Source organism: Danio rerio, chromosome 13 (genome assembly GCF_049306965.1).
Source record: "Danio rerio strain Tuebingen ecotype United States chromosome 13, GRCz12tu, whole genome shotgun sequence".
Classification (NCBI taxonomy): Eukaryota; Metazoa; Chordata; class Actinopteri; order Cypriniformes; family Danionidae; genus Danio; species Danio rerio.
Genome location: NC_133188.1, coordinates 55212473 through 55237651, shown reverse-complemented (window position 1 = coordinate 55237651; position 25179 = coordinate 55212473). Strand labels below are relative to the sequence as shown.

General features: G+C 41.3%; 1 protein-coding gene and 1 long non-coding RNA gene across 2 annotated transcripts in view; one reads left to right on the top strand and one right to left on the bottom strand.

Annotated features, from left to right (window-relative positions):
* Positions 1-25179, top strand: part of adgra1b (adhesion G protein-coupled receptor A1b) — a 168783-nt gene that overhangs the window by 114646 nt on the left and 28958 nt on the right. Inside the window, exons 15-16 of the mRNA XM_073920362.1 lie at positions 16022-16149; positions 23927-24050. Of these exons, the coding sequence (XP_073776463.1) occupies positions 16022-16149; positions 23927-24050 (252 nt within the window). The remainder of the gene's footprint in view (positions 1-16021; positions 16150-23926; positions 24051-25179) is intronic.
* Positions 1528-6491, bottom strand: LOC141377085 (uncharacterized). The gene is made up of 3 exons (XR_012389011.1): positions 4525-6491; positions 1667-4270; positions 1528-1617 (listed from the first exon to the last, which is right to left on the bottom strand). It is a non-coding gene; the product is annotated as an uncharacterized lncRNA (long non-coding RNA).

Here is a 25179-nt window from a genome sequence, read left to right as displayed (position 1 = left end):
TATACAGATGATTCAGCAGAGAAATCCACCTTCTGACACTTTTACACATGATCAAGTTATCCACCAAAAGACTTTTAAAATGTAGAGTAGATTTCAGTACTGCTGTGTATCATACATTTGCCTCTAATTATGAAAGAAGCTGCACTTGAGTGCATTTTTCCAGTTTGTTTGATAACTGAAAGCAAATGCATGTTCACACTACAGTGCTGGCAGTGAGGCAGTTTTTATGTAAGGCCTGTTTAGTCATTTTAATACAAAAGCATGCAAATAGCTGGTGCACTGGCATAGAATATAGCAGTTAATGTAACACTTTACATTTTATGTGTTGGATTGGAAGGAGCTAAATTAAAATCTATACACAATAAAAGTGCTGGGTTATTTTAACTCAATGTTAAATGTTGAGTCGAATATGGACAAACGCAGCCGTTGGGTTAAAAATTAGCCCAATAAACAATTACATACTGTATATAACAGGCGCACAGAGCTCGAATACTGCAGAAAATCCTATGTGTGCTTGATGCATTGGCAGTTTCTTTTATAATTTGAGGCAAATGTAGTGCTGGATTATCCATTTGTTTTCAATCATACTAACCTGTCGTGGTGATTCTATAGTTGCTGTGGTAACAATAACTAGTAATTGATATATGGTGATGATTCTATAGTTGCTATGGTAACAAACTGTAGTAATTGATCTAATGTGTTGATCCTGTAGTTCCTATAGTAACAAAAACTATAATTGATTTGTTGAGGTGATTCTGTAGTTGCTATGGTAACAACAACTATTCTAATTAATCTGTGGTGGTGATTCTATAGTTGCTATTGTAACAAACTATAGTAACTGATCCGTTGGGGTGATTATATAGTTGCTATGGTAACACAAAAAACTATAGTAACTAATCTGTTGTGGTGATTCTATAGTCACCATGGTAACACCGCTATACTAATTGATATGTGGTGGTAATTCTAGTTGCTATGGTAACACAACTATAGTAATTGATCTGTTGTGGTGATTCTACAGTTGCTATGGTAACACAACAACTATAGTAATTGATCTGTTGTGCTGATTCTACAGTTGCTATGGTAACACAACAACTATAGTAATTGATCTGTTGTGCTGATTCTACAGTTGCTATGGTAACACAACAACTATAGTAATTGATCTGTTGTGGTGATTCTACAGTTGCTATGGTAACACAACAACTATAGTAATTGATCTGGTGTGGTGATTCTACAGTTGCTATGGTAACACAACAACTATAGTAATTGATTTGTTGTAGGGTTCTACAGTTGCTATGGTAACACGACAACTATAGTAATTGATCTGTTGTGGTGATTCTACAGTTGCTATGGTAACACGGCAACTATACTAAATGATATGTGGTGGCATTTCTAGTTGCTATGGTAACATGACAACCATAGTAATTGATCTGTGGTGGTGATTCTATAGTTACTATGGTAACACGACAACTATAGTAATTGATCTGTGGTGGTGATTCTATAGTTGCTATGGTAACAAACTATAGTAATTGATCCGTTGGGGTGATTATATGGTTGCTATGGTAACACAACTATACTAATTGATCTGTGGTGGTAATTCTAGTTGCCATGGTAACATAACTATACTAATTGATCTGTGGTGGTAATTCTATAGTTGCCATAGTAACACAGCTATACAAATTGATCTGTGGTGGTGATTCTATAGTTGCTATGGTAACACAATTATACTAACTGATGTGTTGGTGACTCTATAGTTGCTATGGTAACAAGACAACTATAGTAATTGATCTGTGGTGGTGATTCTATAGTTGCTATGGTAACACTGCAACTATAGTAGCCGATCTGTTGCGTTGATCCTGTTGTGACTATGGTAACACGCTATAATTGATCTTTTGTGGTTATTCTGTTGCTATGGTAGCAAAACAACTATACTAATTTCGCTGTTGTGATTATAGAGTTGCTGTGGTAGCACAAAAACTACCGTAATTAATCTGTTGTGGTGATATTATTGTTGCTATAGTTTGTCATACTGCAATACCCCCCAGTTTACTGTAGTAAAAACGAAAGTATACTGCAGTATCTATTACAGTTTATCAGTTGACTGTGGTTAATACAGTAAGCTGGAACATTCAATAGAGTTGTAAATACTATAGTATATACAGTATAATGCAGTTTACTATAGTAAACTGCTACAGTATTTTTTTTTCGTGCAGGATTTTCTAAATGTAAGCATCCACACATTGCCATATCAGTATTTTAATAATTGGCATGCATGCAATTCGAGAGATAGAGTTGGACTTTTCCATGGCGACCACTAAGTTTGAGGCGGCTCTGAGGCTGTGTTGTTTTCCACTGGAGAGTTGAAGCAGCATTACAGCCGCTTCTGATACTGACAGCTCACAGCTGCATGTTTTCATCCCACCTTTTATTCTGCGTTTGGATCTTAACGCAGAATCTGAAGCAGATCACAGTCAAAGTGCTGCAGGAATCAAACCCAATCCCTAACACATCCGACTTCAGTGCTGTATCCAGCCGGATCTTAAAGGATTCTTTGTTCATCCCATTAGGATTGCTTCCAATTAGGATGGAAATACCAATAGAAATCCGCCTGGACTAGGCAAGGATCTCGGAAAGCCCTTATACAACAACTTTTCTTTAAAGGCACATCGCTGCCGGATTTGTGCAGGCTTTTGCGCGCTGCGTGTGAATGCTGGCAGCTCGTGCTTTATGCACTCCTGAAGGACCGAGTGTGTGTTAGCTATAATAATAAGTGTACTGGCGAAATGACTAATTAGCGGGCGCTTCTTCATTCTCCGCCACTCTATGGGTCTCCTTCCGGACTCATGCTCGGGATATGCAGGATTTCTCCGCCCGAAAGCAGTGATTTGATGAGGATTTCTGGAGCGCAATGGCAGCTCCATGATGTTTACCGACGACTGGGACTCCATCGACTGGGAGGTCAGTCCGGGATTTGTCATCACGAGCATCAGGCGAATGCATCTGCATAAGCGAGTTTATTAATAATAATAATAATAAATGTGAATGTGATAGTAGTGATGCGACGTGAGGAAACATTAAGTGGTTATGCGCGTGCATGAAAAGCAAAGTGTTTCGCAGTGCACGAATAACTGATGTTTTGTGCATTTAAACAAATGTTTAATTTAATCGCGTGACAAGAAATGCACACACGGCAAACATAGTGCTTTTCGACTAATAAACGCCGCTGTTTGAAGTTGAAGATGTTGCGTTGCGGTTTTAACGCGTGTTGTTTTGCTGTGCATGTGAGCTTGTGAAAGAAATGTGCATGTGTTTGCATGTGTGTGTGTGCGCGAGAGAGAGAGCGAGAGAGAGAGAGCAAGCTGATGCAGTCACCACACCCGCAGTCCGCAGTGTCTGAGAAAAAGCGGTTTTCAAAGCGTTAAGCGACACACACACTTATTTCTGTCGTGATGGGTTGTCGGTGTTTTCTGCTGGGTTGTCGGTGTTTTCTGCTGGTCTGCTGTTTGTGAACCTGTTGCTCAGTTTTGCGCTGCAGATGTTCCAGAGATCACCGCTGGCTCTCCATACACTCTTAAAAGCGTTGAGTTATTTATTTAACCCAATGGTTGAGTAAAAATATTTGATGCTTTTTTGGGTTATTTTTAACCTTTATTTGGATATTTATTAATACCTCAACCAGTTGGGTTAAATATTTGATGCTTTGTTGGGTTATTTTTAACCTTTATTTAGGTTTTTTTTTAAACTCAACTAGTTGGGTTAAAATTTTTGAATTTCAACAGTCCACTGAATTAACTGACACAGGACTGTACATTCTTAAAAGCGTTGAGTTATTTATTTAACCCCCAATGGTTGAGTTAAAATATTTGATGCTTTGTTGGGTTTTTTTTAACCCTTATTTGGCTATTTATTAATAACTCAACCAGTTGGGTTAAATATTTGAGCTTTTGTTGGGTTATTTTTTAACCTTTATAGGGTTATTTAAAAAAAACTCAACTAGTTGAGTTAAAATTTTTGAATTTCGACAGTCAACTGATTTAACTGACACAGGACTGTACAATGTTAAAAACGTTAAGTTATTTATATAACCCAATGGTTCATTTAAAAATATTTGATGCTTTGTTAAGTTATTTTTAACCTTTATTTGGCTATGTATTAATAACTCAACCAGTTGGGTTAAATATTTGGTGCTTTGTTGGATTATTTTTTTAACCTGTTGGGTTATTTATTTAAAAACTGAACAAGTTGGTTTAAAATTTTGAATCAACTGATTTAACTGACTCAGGACACTCTTAAAAACGTTGAGTTATTTATTTAAGCCAATGGTTGAGTTAAAAATGTTTTATGCTTTGTTGAGTTATTTTGAACCTTTATTGGGTTATTTATTTATCAACTCAACCAGTTGGGTTAAAAATTTGAATTTGAACAGTCAACCGATTTAACTGACACAGAATGCGTGTGTAATGTTGTATTTTGCATTATAGTGTTTATTTAAGCTATAACACAATGTTTTTTTTTAAATCAAATTACTCGCTGTAATTCGCTGTCTTCAAGAAACGATTAAAAACTCAACTATTTAGTTGAAAAGTTCATTTGATTCGATTAAAAAAAGTCTCAAGCACAAACCACTATTATACAGTATCCTGTTTCACACAGTGATACCGGTAAATATATGGAAAATTTCTGAAAGGACTTTACCGGTAAATTCAAAAAAGCGCTGTTCACACAGGCGAGGACGTTACGGAATTTTTCCAGAAAAGAGCATTCACACATCCATTCCAAAGTACCGGTAAATTCTGACATCTTTAACCAGAAATGAGCTCTAAGTGGCGGCGCTTGTATTTGTAGACATTTGACTGCATTACAAACTCTGTGAATGATCAGTATTGTGAACAACTTCGATAAAAATATATAGAGAAACACTTTCACATGTCGAGATGTACATGATATGTGTGTGTGCTGGCGCTCACTGGCTATTTCACTGGCACATGCAAAGCTTGAAGATAAACAAACAGCGGCTTATCATAAGCATCTTATCGATAATTAATTACACGGTTGGCATTAAGATGAACACATAATCGTTATCTGACTAACATCTAGCAGCTAAATGTGTCTGGGAAAATATTCAAAGGCTTTTATTCTCATAAACCGCGAGGACGTGAATGCGTCTGACTGTTCTGATTGGCTAAAGCAGACGTCTCACATCAGCACGTTCTAGACGTGCACAGGCTCTTTCCGGCAATCTTCCTTCTGCGTTCACACAGCGCAGCGTTCCGGCAAATTACCGGTAATGTTACAACTTCTCTTTCCGGAAAATAGCCAGAACAAATATATTGCCTGTAATTTTCCGGAAAGGTCTGTTTGTGTGAAAGAGGCTAATGACTTGCCTAATTACCTTACTTTACCCTAATTACCCTAGTTAAGCCTTTAAATGTCACTTTAAGCAGAATACTAGTGTCTTGAAGAATATCTAGTCTAATATTATTTACTGTCATCATGACAAAGAGAAAAGAAATTTAGAGTTATTATAAATGAGTTGCTTGTGAAATATTTGACAAATAATCACTGTAATTGTCTGATAATGTCTGTGTATTAACAGCTGTTGTGATTGGGGCTGTTGGTTGAGGTTTGGTGACTCATGAACTGTTTTTCCCGCGTCTCCTGAAATAGCTGTATTTTGATCTGCGTTTCTTTGTAAGCTGAGTCACACACGCTGAGGTTTGCGCGCTCACAGACAGACGCTGTGTGTTTAGCAGCTGTTTGCAGGTCAGTTTGCTGATGTGTGTGTGAATGTTTGAGAGGAACAGACGTGTGTTTGTTGGATGCTTTACATGAATGTCATCTGTGTTTGTTAAGGATTACCACTAGAACTACCAAGACGAGGGGACGCAGTGGCGCAGTAGGTAGAGCTGTCATCTCACAGCAAGAAGGTCGCTGGTTTGAGCCTCGGCTGGGTCAGTTGGTGTGTCTGTGTGGAGTTTGCATGTTATCCCTGGGTTCGCGTGGGTTTTTCCCCCTGGTTTCCCCCACAGTCCAAAGACATGCAGTACAGGTGAATTGGGTTGGCTAAATTTTCCATATTGTATGTGTGTAAATGAGTGTGTGTGGATGTTTCCAGGAGATGGGTTGCGGTTGCGTAAAAACGTGCTGGATAAGTTGCTGGTTCATTCCACTGTGGCGACCCCGGATTAATAAAGGGACTAAGCCGACAAGAAAATGAATGAAAGAATGACTACTGTCTGAGACGGTCACGTTTTTAATGTTTGCCTAATTTACACGAACCGGAAGCTGCGACTGTTTTATGTGTGTGTGTGAGCGTGTGTGCATGAGGCAAATCTCAGGAAAACCTGTCTCTGATGATTCTGTGTTTGCTGTTTATCTTCTAAGCAAAGCCTTTAATTTATGCTGTTTTAAAAGGAAAGAAACATCCTTATATAACAGTGATGAGAATCATCATTGAGAATAATTAAAATAAGAAAGAAAATCTACAGCTCTGTGAAAAAAGGGACATTCAGAAACTTATTAGTCTTAAAAATAGGCTTTATTTGTTTAAGTTTTCATTCACGCCACAGCCAAATCACCCTGCAGCCCAAGAGCAGTTACTTACTGAAGCTAAGCAGGACTGAGCCTGGTCAGTGTCTGGATGGCAGACCGCATGGGAAAACTAGGTTGCTGTTGGCAGTGAGACCAGCAGGGGGCACTTAACCTGTTGTCTGTGTAAGTCCGAATGCCCCAGTATAGTGAAAGGGACTCTATACTGTCACTATACTGTGGTCTTTGTCTATACTATACTGTGGTCTATACTGTCACTATACTGTGGTCTATACTGTCACTATACTTGTGGTCAGTGTTAGTCCTAATGCCCCAGTATAATGAACAGGGCACTTTACTGTCACTATACTGCGGACTGTGTTAGTCCTAATGCCCCAGGATAATGAATGGGGCACTATACTGTCAGTATACTGTGGTCTGTGTCTATACAGTCTATACTATACTGTGGTCTATACTGTCACTATACTGTGGTATGTGTGAGTCCTAATGCCCTAGTATAGTGAAGGGGACTCTATACTGTGGTCTGTGTCTATACTGTCTATACCATACTGTGGTCTATACTGTCACTATACTGTGGTCAGTGTGAGTCCTAATGCTCTAGTATAGTGAATGGGGCACTATACTCTCAGTATACCGTGGTCTGTGTCTATACTGTCTATACTATACTGTAGTCTATACTGTCACTATACTGTGGTCTGTGTGAGTCCTAATGCCCCAGGATAGTGCATGGGACACTATACGGTCACTATACTGTGATCTGTGTCTATACTGTCTATACTATACTGTGCTCTATACTTTCAGTATACTGTGATCTGTGTCTATATTGTCTATACTATACTGTGGTCTATACTGTCACTATACTGTGGTCAGTGTGAGTCCTAATGCCCCAGTATAGTGAAAAGGGCACTATACTGTCACTATACTGTGATCTGTGTCTATACTGTCTATACTATACTGTGGTCTATACTGTCACTATACTGTGATCTGTGTCTATACTGTCTATACTATACTGTGGTCTATACTGTCACTATACTGTGGTCTGTGTCTATACAGTCTATACTATACTGTGGTCTATACTGTCACTATACTGTAGTCTGTTTCTATAGTATACTGTGGTCTATACTGTCACTATACTGTGATCTGTGTCTATACAGTCTATACTATACCGCGGTCTATACTGTCACTATACTGTGGTCTGTGTCTATACAGTCTATACTATACTGTGGTCTATACTGTCACTATACTGTAGTCTGTTTCTATAGTATACTGTGGTCTATACTGTCACTATACTGTGATCTGTGTCTATACAGTCTATACTATACCGCGGTCTATACTGTCACTATACTGTGGTCTGTGTCTATACAGTCTATACTATACTGTGGTCTATACTGTCACTATACTGTAGTCTGTTTCTATAGTATACTGTGGTCTATACTGTCACTATACTGTGATCTGTGTCTATACAGTCTATACTATACTGCGGTCTATACTGTCACTATACTGTGGTCTGTGTCTATACAGTCTATACTATACTGTGGTCTATACTGTCACTATACTGTGGTCTGTTTCTATAGTATACTGTGGTCTATACTGTCACTATACTGTGATCTGTGTCTATACAGTCTATACTATACTGCGGTCTATACTGTCACTATACTGTGGTCTGTGTCTATACAGTCTATACTATACTGTGGTCTATACTGTCACTATACTGTGGTCTGTTTCTATAGTATACTGTGGTCTATACTGTCACTATACTGTGATCTGTGTCTATACAGTCTATACTATACTGCGGTCTATACTGTCACTATACTGTGGTCTGTGTCTATACAGTCTATACTATACTGTGGTCTATACTGTCACTATACTGTGGTCTGTTTCTATAGTATACTGTGGTCTATACTGTCACTATACTGTGATCTGTGTCTATACAGTCTATACTATACTGTGGTCTATACTGTCACTATACTGTGGTCAGTGTGAGTCCTAATGCCCCAGTATAGTGAAAAGGGCACTATATTGTCACTATACTGTGATCTGTGTCTATACTGTCTATACTATACTGTGGTCTATACTGTCACTATACTGTGGTCTGTTTCTATAGTATACTGTGGTCTATACTGTCACTATACTGTGATCTGTGTCTATACAGTCTAAACTATACTGCGGTCTATACTGTCACTATACTGTGATCTGTGTCTATACAATCTATACTATACTGCGGTCTATACTGTCACTATACTGTGGTCTGTGTCTATACTGTCTATACTATACTGTGGTCTATACTGTCACTATACTGTGGTCTGTGTCTATACTGTCTATACTATACTGTGGTCTATACTGTCACTATACTGTGGTCTGTGTGAGTCCTAATGCCCCAGGATAGTGAAGAGGACACTATACGGTCACTATACTGATGTCTGTGTCTATACTGTTTATACTATATTGGGGTCTATACTGTCACAATACTGTGGTCTGTGTGAGTCCTAATGCCCCTGTATAGTGAAGAGGACACTATACGGTCACTATACTGTGGTCTTTTTTCTATACTATACTGTGGTCTATACTGTCATTATACTGTGGTCTGTGTGAGTCCTTAAAGCCCAAGTATAGTGAAGGTGACACTATACGGCCACTACAACTACACTGTTAGCATTTTTTGTAAATTACACTGTATTTAACTGTAATATGTACTATATTTTACTGTAGGACAGTCATGCTGTATGTTACTGAATTTTAAAGTTGCATTGAGAACAATACTGTCTATATTGCATTTAAAACACAATACTGTAAATACATATACACCAAGATAAATGCTGCTGTATATATTGTAAATACAGTATTTTTGCTGTAATCTATTTACCGTAAGTTACTGTAGATTTTACAGGAAATCATTAACAGTGTTATAAAAATAATGCTGAAATGGCCCCCAGATAAAATAAGATTTAAAACCCAGATATAGGCCCCAAATACAGGATTATTACATAAATAAATAAATAAATTCAGTTTGAGTGTTAAACAGTGTGTGAAGCTCAATCTGGCCCGTGATTCACTGAATTGAGAAGCAGATGAAAGCCTTGTGCAGGTAATCATCAAGGACTGCTAATGCTCAGATCTGTCTGTATTAATGGTGTCTTTGCTCATGTAAATGATTAAAGTTAATCAGCGCTCGGCCCCGAGATCTTTCTGTCCAATCCCTTCTGTTTCATTATGTGTCAACAAATAGAGCCGATTTGCTGTGTGCTCTGCTCTGGACAAACACACACTTATTAGAGGTCAGATTCACAAAAACATGTCACGTTTCACTTCACACAGACACACACACACACATCTTTATTTAACATTTTCTCTTTTTTTGCATTCCAGTAAAGAACAAATGCATTGAAATTATGCTAATGTTGTCATGCAAATTAGAATATTTCTTGCAGTGCTAATTGCACAGTTACTAGCAGAAAAAGAGATAGTATCGTGCATATATTGCACTGAGAATTATGATGTTTATAATATTTTTTATCGATTTTTTTGCATTCCAGTAAATAATGCAATGCAACACTGATGATATTGTCATGCGAATTAGAGAAAAATCCTCGATCGACCCTAAAAATAGCCATATCTTTTGCTTCTGTCACTTCCAAGCCATTGTTAATTGTGGTTTACTGTGTGACGTTGGCCGTGGGCTGTTTCTGCTGTTTTTGTGTGTGTTGTACTACAGACGCTCTCAGATTTGCCATTGTCACGCTTTAGCAAGGCTGGAATATTAAGCAGCTTCTTAAAGGACTTTCTGGCTCTGTTAAATACAGCAGCTTCACCACACCATTGAGTTAATAGCATCTGAAGGACACACACACACACACACACACACACACACACGTGTATGTGAAGCAGAACGCATGTAAAGGACGAGTGTGTTAGTGCTGAATGTTAATGTGTGTTTCATTGTTGCGTAACGGCGGCAGTAATTTGTTCTGGTGTGAATTGGCAGTGTTGAAATCACGCTGTTATGCAACCCAACATCTTTTAGTGTCACTTGAGGTCAACGCTACATGAACATCAACTCAAATACATGCAAATGTACTATAAAGTGAATAATAAATCAGCAGAACGTCTGATGAGAAATAGTCATTTCTGAAAATGCACCCCTGTATACATTTCTGGAGATCGTGAATTATATAGCTAGAGCAGGGGTCACCAATCTCAATCCTGGAGGGCCGGTGTGCCTGCAGGGTTTAGCTCCGACTTGCCTAAACACACCTGCCTGGGTGTTTCAAGTATACCTAGTAAGAGCTTGATTGTCTTGTTCAGGTGTGTTTGATTAGGGTTCGAGCTAAATCTGCTGGACCTCCGGGAACAAGTTTGGTGACCCCTGTGCTGGAGAAACGTATGGTTGCATTTCATCTTTAAAATGAACGCTACAGGGCGGTATGAAGCTGTTACTTTTCACACTACCAGCTGACGAATTACCTCCGTATGGATGGCTTTACTGCTGTTACCAGTTTGCCCAGTGGCTCGCCGCATACAAGAGGTCTTCATTCCTGCAGCTGTAGACGGGAGCTGTGAGACCCAACTAGATTTCTTGCAGCCCGGGACTAAATTCATGAATAAGCTGCGGTAGCGGTCGGTAACTCTAGTGTAATTTGAACAGGAGCAGGTGGTCTAACAATATATCGCTCCCGAATTTTGGCGTTATTTCTGTACAGTCTTTTTTTTTTTTTTTTAAGTCCAGCAGAGCATGTTAGTTATGCGCCTATTTAGGTCCAAAGACTTGCACACTGCTGAACACACACAGGATGAACAGCAACACACAAATATCTTCACAGATGAAAACAATTAAAGGATTAAAATGATCCAGAAATGATGATTTTCTACATCAATATAAACATAATCCATGCCTTCTCCACCCCAGCAGGCTTTTTCAGTTTATTCATGACGATCTGCATCTGTATAATGTGATTAATATTAGCAGTATTATTGATTATATGCAGATTTATATCAGTTTTAATAAACACAAGTGTAGGTTTGTCCAGCTGTGGGGTTTTGGAGACGTCTGCATCAGCATATGTGGATAAGAACAGGACGTGTGTTTGGATATTACTCAGTTTTCTGACCACACTTCATTATTATTGTTCATTTATTTCTTTGCTGGAGATCAGAACTGAATTTAGAAAAAGTTTTAGCACAAATCTTTGTGCTTAACAAAGGAAATTAAATGGGCTAATGGATGTGTTCAGTGGAGTGAGTTTCCACCGTTTCCTCACTCCACCAAAGTAAAGGAGTAAAGAGTAAATGTAGAGAGAAAGTAAAGAGGCTGAATGGGGGAGGCTCGTTCTTTATTCTCGCGCTGCAGATGCTCTGTTTAACTGTTTTCTCGCTAGTGAAGCGTTCAGTTTTTACACTTATAAAGTCGCCATGTAAACAGCAAATGCACCATGGAGCGACACAACTGACTCTTAAAGGGAATAAGAGATGAGACTCTGATTGGTTTAATGCAGGTTATGCTCAAAACACAGCCAGAACTCATTAAGAGTATAAACTTAACACTGTTAGACCATGCGCCAGGGCGCAGAGCGTATTTATCCATCCCTAAAATAGCCAAAGTGTATTTGGACACTGCCTTAATGCTTTTGCGCCATGAGCTTTAGACTTTGTGCTTAGATCATTAAGATAGAATCCATCATATTTCTTCCATGCTACAGAGCACCATCAGAACATTTTGTTGTAAATAATATGCGAATGTGCGCATCCAGCGAATGTTACTTCCAACTATCATATGTGCACCACTGCACATCGCTGAGCAGTGCATCTGGTGTGCGCAATCCAATCTCATTCTGAAAACGTAGTCCCGCGGACATTTCTGGAGACTGCGATATATGTGGCCGGAGGTACGTATGGCTGCATTAATATTTTAAGTGAACGCTATAGGGCAGTGTGACGCCGCTCCTCTGAAAGCTCACCTCCATGTGGAGGCCTTTCCTGCTGCAACCAGTGGAGAGCAAGAGCCGACGGTGATGACCGGGTTCGAGTCTGGGGAAGAGCGGCTCCAGAAATCAGAATCAAAAAAACAGAATCCAAAAAATAAAGCGAACAAATTCATAACAGGGTGAGAATGTGGCGAAATCCGAAAACGCGGTCAAAATCAGACGAGGGCTTTTCTTTTTCTGGACGGCTTTTGTAAATCATCGCTTGGGTTTAGGGAGGTGAGGGGGGGGGCCGGTTGGGTTTAGGGAAGGAGGAGGGTGGGTCGGCCGATTGGCTGGCCGCCCAGACAATCATTCAGTCAGTCATTCAGTCAGTCAGACTGACAGTCGCTCGACAGCGGCCTCCAGCGGCCTTACGCAAGATCAGCGTGGGGGCGAACGGCGCTTGCGAGAGGCGTTCGAGATGTGAAAAAGCGCACACAGCTGCATCTCGCGGATTCGTTAAGACAAAAACTGCACAAATACGTACCTCCTGGGACGTATTTCACGGTCTCCAGAAACGTCCACGGGGCTACGTTTCCAGAATGAGCCTGGGTTGGGTGTGCGACTAGCTTCAGAAGACTACTGTCTCATCACAAAGAGGCAAACAAAACTGACATTTAGCCTACAATCCTTTCACAGCCTACAGTTTATCTGTTATCTCTCTTTTTTGGTAGTGCCTAATTTAAGTGTGAGGTTTTGCAAACCAGATCTAAATGTAGCGGGAATAATCGGGTCGGGTGGAAAATTACTCTAAGTGGGCAGCAGGTGAACAAAGACTGAATATATGACGGGAGCAGTTAGCTGCGGACTAAAACCTGGCGGGAGCGAAACCAAAAAAACAGTCCTGCGCAGACCTCTACTGCTTACGTTTGTGATCTTGAGACACAGAGAGGAGTTAACCACGATGAAAGGGTTCAAGTCTGGTGAAGAATGGATCCAGAAAGCAGGTAAGACAAAAAACAGAAGCCACAAAATAAAAAAAACAAGTAAATAACAGCGTGTGAATAAGGTAAAATCTGAAAGTGTGGTACAAATCAGGTGGCCGTGAGGGCTTTTCTTTTTCTGGACTGCTTTTGAAACACTGTGGGTTGGGCTTAGATTTTGCGCCTAGATCACTGAAATAGAGCCCTTAATGTTATTATATTATTAACTACCACCCCCTGGTGGTTCAGCCAATCGACAGCAGCCTCTAGTGAATTTACGTGAGAACAGCAGGCTTGAATGGCACTCACAAGAGAAATTTCAGATTTGAAAAAGTTTACACAGCGCCCTCTGGTGGATTCCCAAAAACTGCAAAGAATGTAGCTCCTGGGATGTATTTGGTGCTCTCCAGAAATGTATACAGGGGTACATATCCACAATGAGCCTGGGTTTAATTTTTTCTCACAGGCTAAAGATCAATCCAATGGTGTAAAATGAGCTGCGGCAGAGAGTGTGATGTGATGTTTGTGCTGTATGTCTTACTATGTTTACATCCAGTGTTATCATACACTGTAAACACATCTGCTAATGAACAGTTTCTGTATTTCAGTGTGTGTTTTGGGTTTATTTGCGGTGGTGAACTGCATTATGGGATGTGGATCTCTGCTCTGTCCACTTCTGATGTTGTAAATTCAGCTCTACAGTTTAACAGAGTGACTTTATTGACATTTTATTTGTTTGTAATAATAATATAATGTATAATAGATAATATCTAGAGGAATAAGTGTGTATAATGACAGTAAATGTGCTGCAGTTTATGACAAGACTTCTGTAGCGTAATATACAACACCAACACACACAATACAGCACTGCACACTATTACACATGACGATAAATGTTTTCGGTGATGTTTTAGTTCAGAATTGTTTTCTAAATTTTGATGGCAGCCGATCAGGATTTCATATCAGTTTGTGTGAGTGTGTGCTTGGTTTGAGTGTTAATCCTTCACTGTGTTTGTGTAGATGAATATGTAGTGTACGTGCTGTCTTACCTGTGTGTTTGTGTGTGTGTGTGTGTGTGTGTGTGTTAGTGCTTTTCACTGTTTAAGTGTGTGTTTGTGTGTCATTATGTGTGTGTTTATGCTTTTGCCTGTTTGTGTGTTTGTTTGTTTGTATGTGTGTACCTTTGCCTGTGTGTTTGTGCTTTTGACTGTTTATGTGTGTGTTTGCATGTGTGTGTATTTGTTTCTATTGACTGTGTTTATGTATGATTTGTGTCTTTGGGCATGTGTGTTTGTGTGTACCCTTGTATGTGTGTGTGCGCATGTGCATGCAAATTTGACTTTTTTTTGCCTGCATGTGTGTGTTTGCGTGAGTGTGTGTGTGTTTCTGACTTTGTGTGCGTGTGTTTCTGACTTTCACGTAAGCAGGTGTGTGTTTGCGTGTGTTTCTGACTTTCACGTAAGCAGGTGTGTGTGTGTGTGTTTCTGACTTTCGCACAATAAAATATAAAATAATAAGGACACAATAAACACTGCAGTAAAATCATTGTGCCCTTTATACATTCACACACACACACACACACACACACACACACACACACACACACACACACACACACACACACACACACACACGCGCGCTCTCTCCTAATTAATTAATGCTTAAGCAGTGTCTCTATGTGTGTAATTTTTGGTGTTGTTCTGAGGGTTATTTTCAGTGTGTGTTTAAACACTAGTGTGTGCGTGTGTGTGTGTATGTGTGTGTGCGCGCACATGTAAGAGTGTGTATTTATGTGTGTGCTCACTATTGTGTGTGTGTGGATGCGCACTAGTGTGCATTTATCTGTGCGCACTAGTGTGTGTGTGTGCGTGCTCTAGTGTGTATTTATGTTTGCACGCACTAGTGTCTGTGTGTGTGTGTGTGTGTGCGTGCGTGCGTGCGTGTGCACTAATGTGTATTTATGTGTGTGCGCGCACTAGTGTGTATTTATGTTTGCGCACACTAATGTGTGTGTGTGCGCTTGTGTGTGTGCGCGCACTAGTGTGTATTTATGTGTGTGCTCACTATTGTGTGTGTGTGGATGCGCACTAGTGTGCATTTATGTGTGTGCGCACTAGTGTGTGTGTGTGTGCGTGCTCTAGTGTGTATTTATGTTTGCACGCACTAGTGTGTGTGTGTGTGCGTGCGTGCGTGTGCACTAATGTGTATTTATGTGTGTGCGCGCACTAGTGTGTATTTATGTTTGCGCACACTAATGTGTGTGTGTGCGCTTGTGCACTGCTTTGTATTTATGTGTGTGCGCGCACTAGTGTGTGTGTGTGTGCGTGCATGTGCACTAGTGTATATATGTTTGTGCGCACTAGTGTGTGTGTGTGTGTGCGCGTGTGTGCATTATTGTGTATTTATGTGTGTGCGCGCACGAGTGTGTTTGCGTGCATGTGCACTAGTGTGTATTTATGTGTCTGCCCCCACTAGTGTATGTGTGTGTGCATTCTCTAGCTGGATGCTGACTCTCTCTTTCTGTCTCTGTCTGTCTGTGTGTGTGTGTGTGTGTGTGTGTGTGTGTGTGTGTGTGTGTGTGTGTCTTTGTCTCAGGATCTGAAGAAGGTGCTGTCGTTTCCTCCGTATCCGGGAGAGTTCCTGCACCCGGTGGTTTACGCCTGCACCGCCGTCATGCTGCTCTGTCTGTTCGCCTCCATCATCACCTACATAGTGCACCACAGGTAGGGCACAAACACACAATCAACACTTTTCCTACGACAGCAAAGGCTTCTGAAAGGAGAGAGCTGCCTGAATAACCTTTCATGGTGAAACACAAGTTGCTCTGGTCTCCACTTCTGGATCAAGAACAAGTGTAGAGGCTTAATTTCCTTTCTTTCATGTGGACCTGGTTGAACAGTTGTGGTTTTCTATTGGTGGATCTCATATGAGTGACAGGTTGACTCCGCCCTCACAGTTGCAAACACCAATCAGAGTAGAGAAGAGGGAGAATGAGAATGCCATTGGAGACGGAGGGAAAATTAGGATCAAATTAAGATTACAAGACACATGACAAACAAAGTAATGATGAGCAGTGATGGATTAAATATAATGATTGTGCAGTTTAATTTCACAGTGAGTTTAAATGGTCTGATTAATTAGTCATATCCACATATCCATCATCCACAATCAGCACAGCTCTTATTTCTGCTTCATTTCTTTGTTTACTTCATCATCATTCACGGATACCTCCTCTGTCCAGTAGATTGTGTTGGCTTTATCTGTAATAATAATTCTACCAGAAAGACCAGGGAGAATATTACGATACTGAATTACATGTATTGACAAGTACTATAGACGGATTTCACACGGCCGCCATTTTTAAAAGCAAAATCGAAGCTGCGGCGGAAAGAAACCCGGAAGCATCAAAGGGAGTTCCATAGGAATGTTGTGTAGCTGGCTGTATATCTTATCAGCGAAGAGAAAGTGACAAATTTATCATTTCGCCGCGTTCTGTTGTGATGATTCTACAGTTGCTATGGTAACACGTCTACAGTAATTGTTCTGTTGTGATGATTGTACAGTTGCTATGGTAACACGTCTACAGTAATTGTTCTGTTGTGATGATTCTACAGTTGCTATGGTAACACAATGTCTACAGTAATTGTTCTGTTGTGATGATTCTACAGTTGCTATGGTAACACGTCTACAGTAATTGTTCTTTTGTGATGATTCTACAGTTGCTATGGTAACACGTCTACAGTAATTGTTCTGTTGTGATGATTCTACAGTTGCTATGGTAACACAACGTCTACAGTAATTGTTCTGTTGTGATGATTCTACAGTTGCTATGGTAACACAACGTCTACAGTAGTTGCTCTGTTGTGGTAATTATATAGTTGCTATGATAACTCAATGTCAACAGTAATTGTTTTGTTGTGGTGATTCTACAGTTGCTATGGTAACACAACAACTACAGTAATCGATCAGTTGCATAGATATATACACTAGATATCGCATAGGGACCCTGAGTATGCATCAGTAGCGCCGCCACATTGGTACAGTGCTCCCAGGACAAGTGTCATTCAACCGCACTAGTCAAGACAGTGTTATTACGTGAAGATGCGGGACTTTAGCGCTGTCTATGAGTGTAGTAACGAGCAAACAAAGAAAACAAAGCACAAAGGCAGAACATTTCATAGGTAATATTCAGTTTTTTCTGTTTTTGTATGTTCTGAACTTTTGTGCTAATCAGGTAACGTTATTGATGATAACAGTCACTTACTGCATTCAGCATACGGCAAAGCAGCTCCAACTCGCACTAAACACTCGGCTTATGCTAGTTTTGTTGAATAAAATCAGCAAACAATGCAAAAGAAATATGACAACGAGATGCTGCGCTGCCAGAAACTTGTATTATTGTCGGCTAACGTTAGTGAAAGAGTCGTTCGGGGGATTCATTCACAAACGAATCGCTCCCTCCGTCAGTATGAGCAGTGAAAGCAGGAGAGGAGCTGTGTTTCAGGACATGATTAGATCAGATTTAACAGGGAGGGTGAATAGTACATTTCTGTACACACAAACACAAGCTTTTTGTCAGGAATGCCCGTGCGGTCACTGATCCATCAATGTAGAAAAGTGATGTAAAATTATAATTTTCATAATTAGAAAAAAAACAATTGCATACTAACATCCAGGAAAACTCCCGATCACAGATATATGTGTATATGTGTATATCTCTGGCTTTGGATAGCCACAGTCCTCCACTGTACCTTGGTCCCGCATTCATTTCAAAGAAGCGCTACCCTGTATCAAGATGGCGGCGCTATTGTCACATTTCATCCAATAGACAACAACAGGCCAGGCGACATCTAGTGTATATATCTATCGATCAGTTGTATAGATTCTACAGTTGCTATGGTAACACAGCAACTACAGTAATTGATCCGTTGCAGTGATTCTACAGTTGCTGTGGTAACACAACAATGATATCAATATAAATAAATGACCCAATACTGTAGTTATATTATACTCCAGTACACTGCAGTTTACTGTAGTAAAAGCAAACTAAACCACAGTTGATCAGCTTGCTATAGTCACAGTACAGTATGCTGGAGCATTCATTAATACAGTGTCCACCTTAACGCATGGATGTGGATGTTTGCGCTTGTTGGTGTAGTGCAGGTTGAGTGCAGGTGAAGGTATCGTCTGTAAATCACACACACACACACACACGCACAGAGTTGAGCGCTCCATTGATTTTCTGTCATGAAGACACACAGGAGTCAGAAGTGGACGCTGTAAACGCTCCGTCTGTCAGATTTCACATGCTGTCACACTCGTGCTCCACAGCTTTCATCTCAGCTCGCCGCCTCAGATTGTTTTTCTTTATGTGTTTGTGTGAGTCAGGCATCTCTCATCCACGCCTGTGACTATCTTTGACATCTCATCAAGTATATATAGGCTGTTTTTCAGCTCCAAGATAAGCACCAAGGAAACTCTGCACTCAATAATTTTGTAAATAAATCACAGGAGTTTCGGTCATTATTCATCTCTCATTTACTTGGTTAATACTTTATATTAACTACACACTGTGATTAATTTATTAAGCATTAGCAAATAGTGAATTCATTATCTGTTAAGCATTACCTCTACGTTAATAGACGTTAGTAAGCAGTTTATAACTGCAGCTACAAATGCTCTGTTGTTGATTTAAAAGCACATTTACAATAATGATTGTGTTTTCATAGTTTGTTAATGATTGATTTTTCATAAGTAAATAAGGTATCGCATTATTTACAAACTTGTTAGTGGTGGTTAGAGCAGTGGGTAGCACGATTGCCTCACAGCAAGAAGGTCACTGGTTGAGCAGTTGCTGTTTCTGTGTGGTAGAGATCTACACGGGCCTGGATTTGTAATCCCGCTCCCGCCAGGTTTTAGTCCGCACCCATCCGTTTGATGTGGCAATACCACAACCGGGTCAAACAATAAAAAAAAGTTGAGGACTAAGGGTGTCACGATCTTCCAAATCCTCGATTCGATTACATTATCGATTCTAAAGACACGATTCGATTTTCGATTATGATTATTTAATTAATTTATGACCAATTAATTATTTGTAGTCTACCGTTTAAACTACCTGACCTGCATGGTCTTTGTTTTACCCATAAACAAATCATACAGTAAATGAATCAAGGCAAGATACACACATAATTACCACCTGTCAATCACTTTTTCTGCGGGACTCGTGAATAGGCAGTGATCTGTGTCGTTATAATGGCGTCGGTAAAAAAGACGCACAACCAACAGGAACCAGCCAACAGTATCTGAGGTGTTCGCTAAAATGACAAAGTACAAGTGAGTGAAAGATTGAAGCAGTGTACTAACCCGCTGACTGCCTGGACCTGCTGTCTCGATAGCATGACTCTGTGTGCGTCTGTGTGTCTGTGTGGTCACGTGATGTGCATTTTCAGCGGTAGAGAGGAAGGAGGGCTGCTCAGAAATGCTACACGCCACTGTGGATGTGGATCGTTGTCGTTCTAGAATGCAATTTAAAAGCAAAGACATATTAGTGTAAACAGGGCCTGAGTGTGTACTTTTCGCAAGCAGATTTGCAACGGGGGCGGGAGGAGAATCGAGACGCGGCCATCGTCTGTTGGCACAACCCTATACGTACATAGCAGAGCTTGCATAACTGTGTTTTTTTTGTCGACAACAGGAACGTTGTCAACATAACTCACTGGAAATCCAAAATGCTTCCACACCGGCGACTTCATTGAAAGAGGAGAGGGTTTAAGCTCTGTCGACGGGTCTCATCGGTCTGCAGTTTAACAAGCACGTCAACAAGCCTGTTATTTTCCCGCTTGGCAAGCCAAGCTAACGTAACATGGGGGCGTGGCAGCATCCACGATTCTATTTTTTAATTTGATAATAGAAATTGAGCATAAATTTCGATTGATTTCGATTTAAAATCATAATCGTGACACCCTTATTGAGGACAGATTGTTAAGCAATTACTATCATGTCTGTAACTTGCACTTGGTTACATTACACAGTTTGAAGAGTGTTTACATGAGACTGTAGCAGTGGTTAGCATGTTTGTAACTTTATTTATTTCATTTCATTCATATATCATTTCTTTTTTAATCCAGCATATGTGCTGATGAACAAGCGTATGCACAACAGAAGTGTGTGTCGGGACGTTGCAGACGAGTGTATTCTGTTAGTTGAAGTTCATCAGTCATACACTCATACACCAAATATGAGTGTGTTGAACAGACGGCCAGTGCCCTGATGCTCTCTGAACACCCCGCGCGAAAAATGCTGGACTAGCACATTACATCAGATAAATGATGAGGCTGGTGTGTGTGTGTGTGTTTGTGCACGTGCGTGTGTGCGTGCGTGTGTGCGTGCGTGTGTGTGTGCGTGTGTGTGTGTGTGTGTGTGTGTGTGTGTGTGTGTGTGTGTGCGTGCGTGCGTGTGTGCGTGCGTGTGTGCGTTCGTGCGTGTGTGTGTGCGCGTGCGTGCGCGTGTGTGTGTGTGTTTAATGTCTGTGTAATGTGTGTTTGTGTGTCTTTGTGTGTGTCAATGTATGAGAAAGAGTGTCTATGTGTACATGGTGATTGTGTGTGTCTGTCTGTGATATTTTGTGTGTGTGTGTGTGTATATACATAGTATGTGAGCTGCTGTAGTCAGTGTATGAGGGTGTGTGTGTGTGCGTGCGTGCGTGCGTGTGTGCGTGCGTGTGTGCGTGCGTGTGTGCGTGCGTGTGTGCGTGCGTGCGTGTGTGCGTTCGTGCGTGTGTGTGCGCGTGTGTGCGCGTGTGTGTGTGTGTTTAATGTCTGTGTAATGTGTGTTTGTGTGTCTTTGTGTGTGTCAATGTATGAGAAAGAGTGTCTATGTGTACATGGGGATTGTGTGTGTCTGTCTGTGATATTTTGTGTGTGTGTGTGTGTGTGTGTGTGTGTGTGTGTATATACATAGTATGTGAGCTGCTGTAGTCAGTGTATGAGGGTGTGTGTGTGTGTGTGTGTGTGTGTGTGTGTGTGTGTGTGTGTGTGTGTGTGTGTGTGTGTGTGTGTGTGTGTGTGTGTGTGTGTGTGTGTGTCAGTTGTGCGTCTGACAGGTGTGTCCGTCACAACAGAAGTGTGTCTGGCTGCAGATTCTGCCAAGTTCATCAGCAGAGTGAATGAAGCGCTGTGAGACTCATTTAAAGTCCATCACATCATCCTGCAGCTTGTGGGACACACTCCAGCCCATAAACACACACAGTCTCTCACATTTACACACACACACACACACAAGCACCGGCATACCTGTCATTTTCTTTTCGGCTTTGTTCCTTTATTAATCCGGGGTCGCCACAGCAGAATGAACCGCCAACTTATCCAGCACATGTTTTATGCAGCGGATGCACTTCCAGCTGCAACCCATCACTGGAAAACATCCACACACACTCATTCACACTCATACACTATGGACAATTTAGCCTACCCAATTCACCTGTACCGCATGTGTTTGGACTGTGGGGGAAACCGGAGCACCCGGAGGAAACCCACGCGAACGCAGGGAGAACATGCAAACTCCACACAGAACACAGTGTTGAGGGAGGTGTCGCGGACACCGTCCTCTCTATTCTGCTGCCCTAGGTGCAGATATTACTGAGACGGCGGGGGGTAAGGGAGGTGTCGCGGACATAACTGAGGGCGCGGGTGTTGAGGGAGGTGTCGCGGACGCTGCCCTTTCTATTCTGCCACCTAGGTCGCCTTTATGGACGCGCCGGCCCTGCAATTGACCCAGCCGAGGCTCAAACCAGCGACCTTCTTGCTGTAAGGCGACAGCACTACCTACTGCGCCACCGCCTTGCCTCAATTCTTTTTTTGGACGGATAAAAGTTTGGGAGGCAGTGTGTCAATACAATGCACAAATACTGAGGTTGAATTTATTTTTTAACATGTGAAAATTACGGATGAAAATTTCGGATTCAGCGTGCAATAACCTTCAGTCGAAAGACAATAAATGAAGGGTTTCAAAATGACCGCTTCACCGTGTTGTTCTTAAGTGGTTTTATTATCCAGATGCACATTAGACCTGTGCAGTTTCATTTGGAAACCACCTCCAGAAGTTTTTGAAGGATCTACATCAGCCTCAAATGCGTTTCAAAGAGCATTTACCAATCCGGGCTCATTGTGGAAACGTAGCCCCGCGGACGTTTCTGGAGGCCGCGAAATATGTCCCAGGAGGTACGTATTCGAGCAGTTTTTGTTTTAGCGAATCCGCTAGAGGCCGCTGTGCGCGCTTTTCCGCATCTTGGAAGCCTCTCGGTAGCGCGCCGTTCGCGCCCGTATTGTTCTCGCGTGAAATGTCGCCGTCCGTCTGACTGTCTGGCTGAACGACTGAACGACCGACCGGGCGGCCAATCGGCCGACCCAGCAGCCCTCCTCCTCCTTCTCCTCCTTCCCTAAACCCAAGCGACGATTTGCTAAAGCCATCCAGAAAAAAAAGCAGAAGCCCTCGTTTGATTTAGACCGAGTTTTCGGATCTCGCCCCGTCACAAACTCGGATTCTGTTTTTCATCTTACCTGATTTCTGGAACCACTCTTTTCCGGACTCGATCCCGGTCGTCGCCGTGGCCGGCTCCTTCTCCCTCCGGGCCGCCGACGTAATGCTGCGAGCTAAGCGGACAAACTGGTTGAGGCGGGAAAGCCCTCCACACGGAGGCGAGTTGTCAGCCGGCGAGCGCGAAGAGGAGGAGCGGAGCGGCGTTCGCTCGATTAAAAAAAAAAAAAAAAAAACGCGGCCATACGTACCTCCGGCCACATAAATCGCGGTCTCCAGAAACGTCCACGGGGCTACGTTTCCAGAATGAGCTTGGGTTGGCATTTACTGTCAGCCAGCTTTACCATGAAAACAGATGGAGTGAGCATGTAAACACGTCTGCTAATGGACAGCTTCTGTGTTTTAGTGTGTGTTTTGTGTTGTGAACTGCATTATGGGATGTTGATCTCTGCTCTGTCCACTTCTGATGTTGTATATTCAGCTCTACAGTTTAACTAAGTGACTTTATTGACTTTTTAGTCATTTGAAATAATAATATAATGTATATTAAACAATATCTAGAGCAATAAGTGTGTAAGAGAACCGAAAATGTGCTGCAGTTTATTAAGGTGTTCATAATATGTGCTGCAGTTTATTAAGGTGTTTTTTTTTAGATTTACAGATGTTTGTTTACAGTGTGACCTGTTTCTCTGTTCTTTATGTGTCATTGAAATTCAGCTTTATAGTCAGGGAGTATCAGGAAGAGGTCGGAGAGTTTGGTGTTTGGTTTAGAGTGGGAACCCTGTGGCATTTAAGGCATTTATTCAGTTTTCACACCTTGACAGTATGATGTCTCTCTCTCTCTCTCTCTCTCTGTGTGTGTGTGTGTGTGTGTGTGTGTGTGTGTGTGTGTGTGTGTGTGTGTGTGTGTGTGTGTGTGTGTGTGTGTGTGTGTGTGTGTGTGTGTGTGTGTGTGTTTTCCAGCTCGATCCGGATCAGTCGGAAAGGCTGGCACATGCTGCTGAACTTCTGCTTCCACACGGCGCTGACGTTCGCTGTGTTCGCCGGAGGAATCAACCGAATCAAATACCCCATCATCTGCCAGAGCGTGAGTCCCCTCATCTGCTCAGCTCTGGAGATACACTGTTCATGTGTACGAGTGTGTGTGTGTGTGTGTGTGTGTGTGTTTGTGTGTTCATTTTCTTCATGCATTCGCACTCTGACCTTAATGTAACCACTTTACACACTTGTGTTTGTCTATAGGACTTTGCATGTGTGTGTGTGTTTGTGCGTGCGAGTGTGTATGTGTGTATTTGTGTTTTCACTTTTATATGTTTGTGCAGTTGTATATGTGTGTGTGTGTGTGTTCACTTTCCTCATGCATTCGCTCTCTGGCCGAAATGTAAACACTTTACACATTTATTTGACTATAAGACGTTGTGTGTGTGCATGCCTATGTGTGTGTGTGTGTTTGTGTGTGTGTGTGTGTGTGTGTGTGTGCGTTCCTCATGCATTAGCTCTCTGACCTTAATGTAAACACTTTACACACATTTATTTGGCTATAGGACGTTGTGTGTGTGCATGCCTGTGTGTGTGTGTGTGTGTGTGTGTGTGTGTGTTTGTGTGTGTGTGTGTGTGTGTGTGTGTGCATTCCTCATGCATTAGCTCTGTGACCTTAATGTAAACACTTTACACACTTTTATTTGACTATAGGACGTTGTGTGTGTGCATGCCTGTGTGTGTGTGTGTGTGTGTGTGTGTTTGTGCGCGCGCGCGCGTGTTCCTGATGCGTTTGCTCTATGACCTTAATGAAAACACTTTACACACTTTTATTTGTCTATAGGACGTTGTGTGTGTGTTTGTGCGCACATGTGCATATGTGTGTGCGCAGTTGTGCGTGTGTGTTCACTTTTCTCATGCATTTACTCTTTGACCTTAATGAAAACACTTTACACACTCCCATTTATACAAAAGATTAGTAAATAATACTGTACAAAATACCGATCACGTTAAAGGAAAAGGGGAACTAGAACTAAATACCATAATCGAGGATGAGGTCAGGACTGAGTTATGTGAAGGATGTCATAAAGGAATTAATAGTCAATTGTGGAAAGAATTTGATTGGAAAGTAAAAATGAGATACTTTAATACTCCTTGTGTAATATCTACATACGTAAAAGGACCATCAGTAGCTTTGTGTTGGAGAAAATGTGGTAAAATTGGAGATCATACCCACA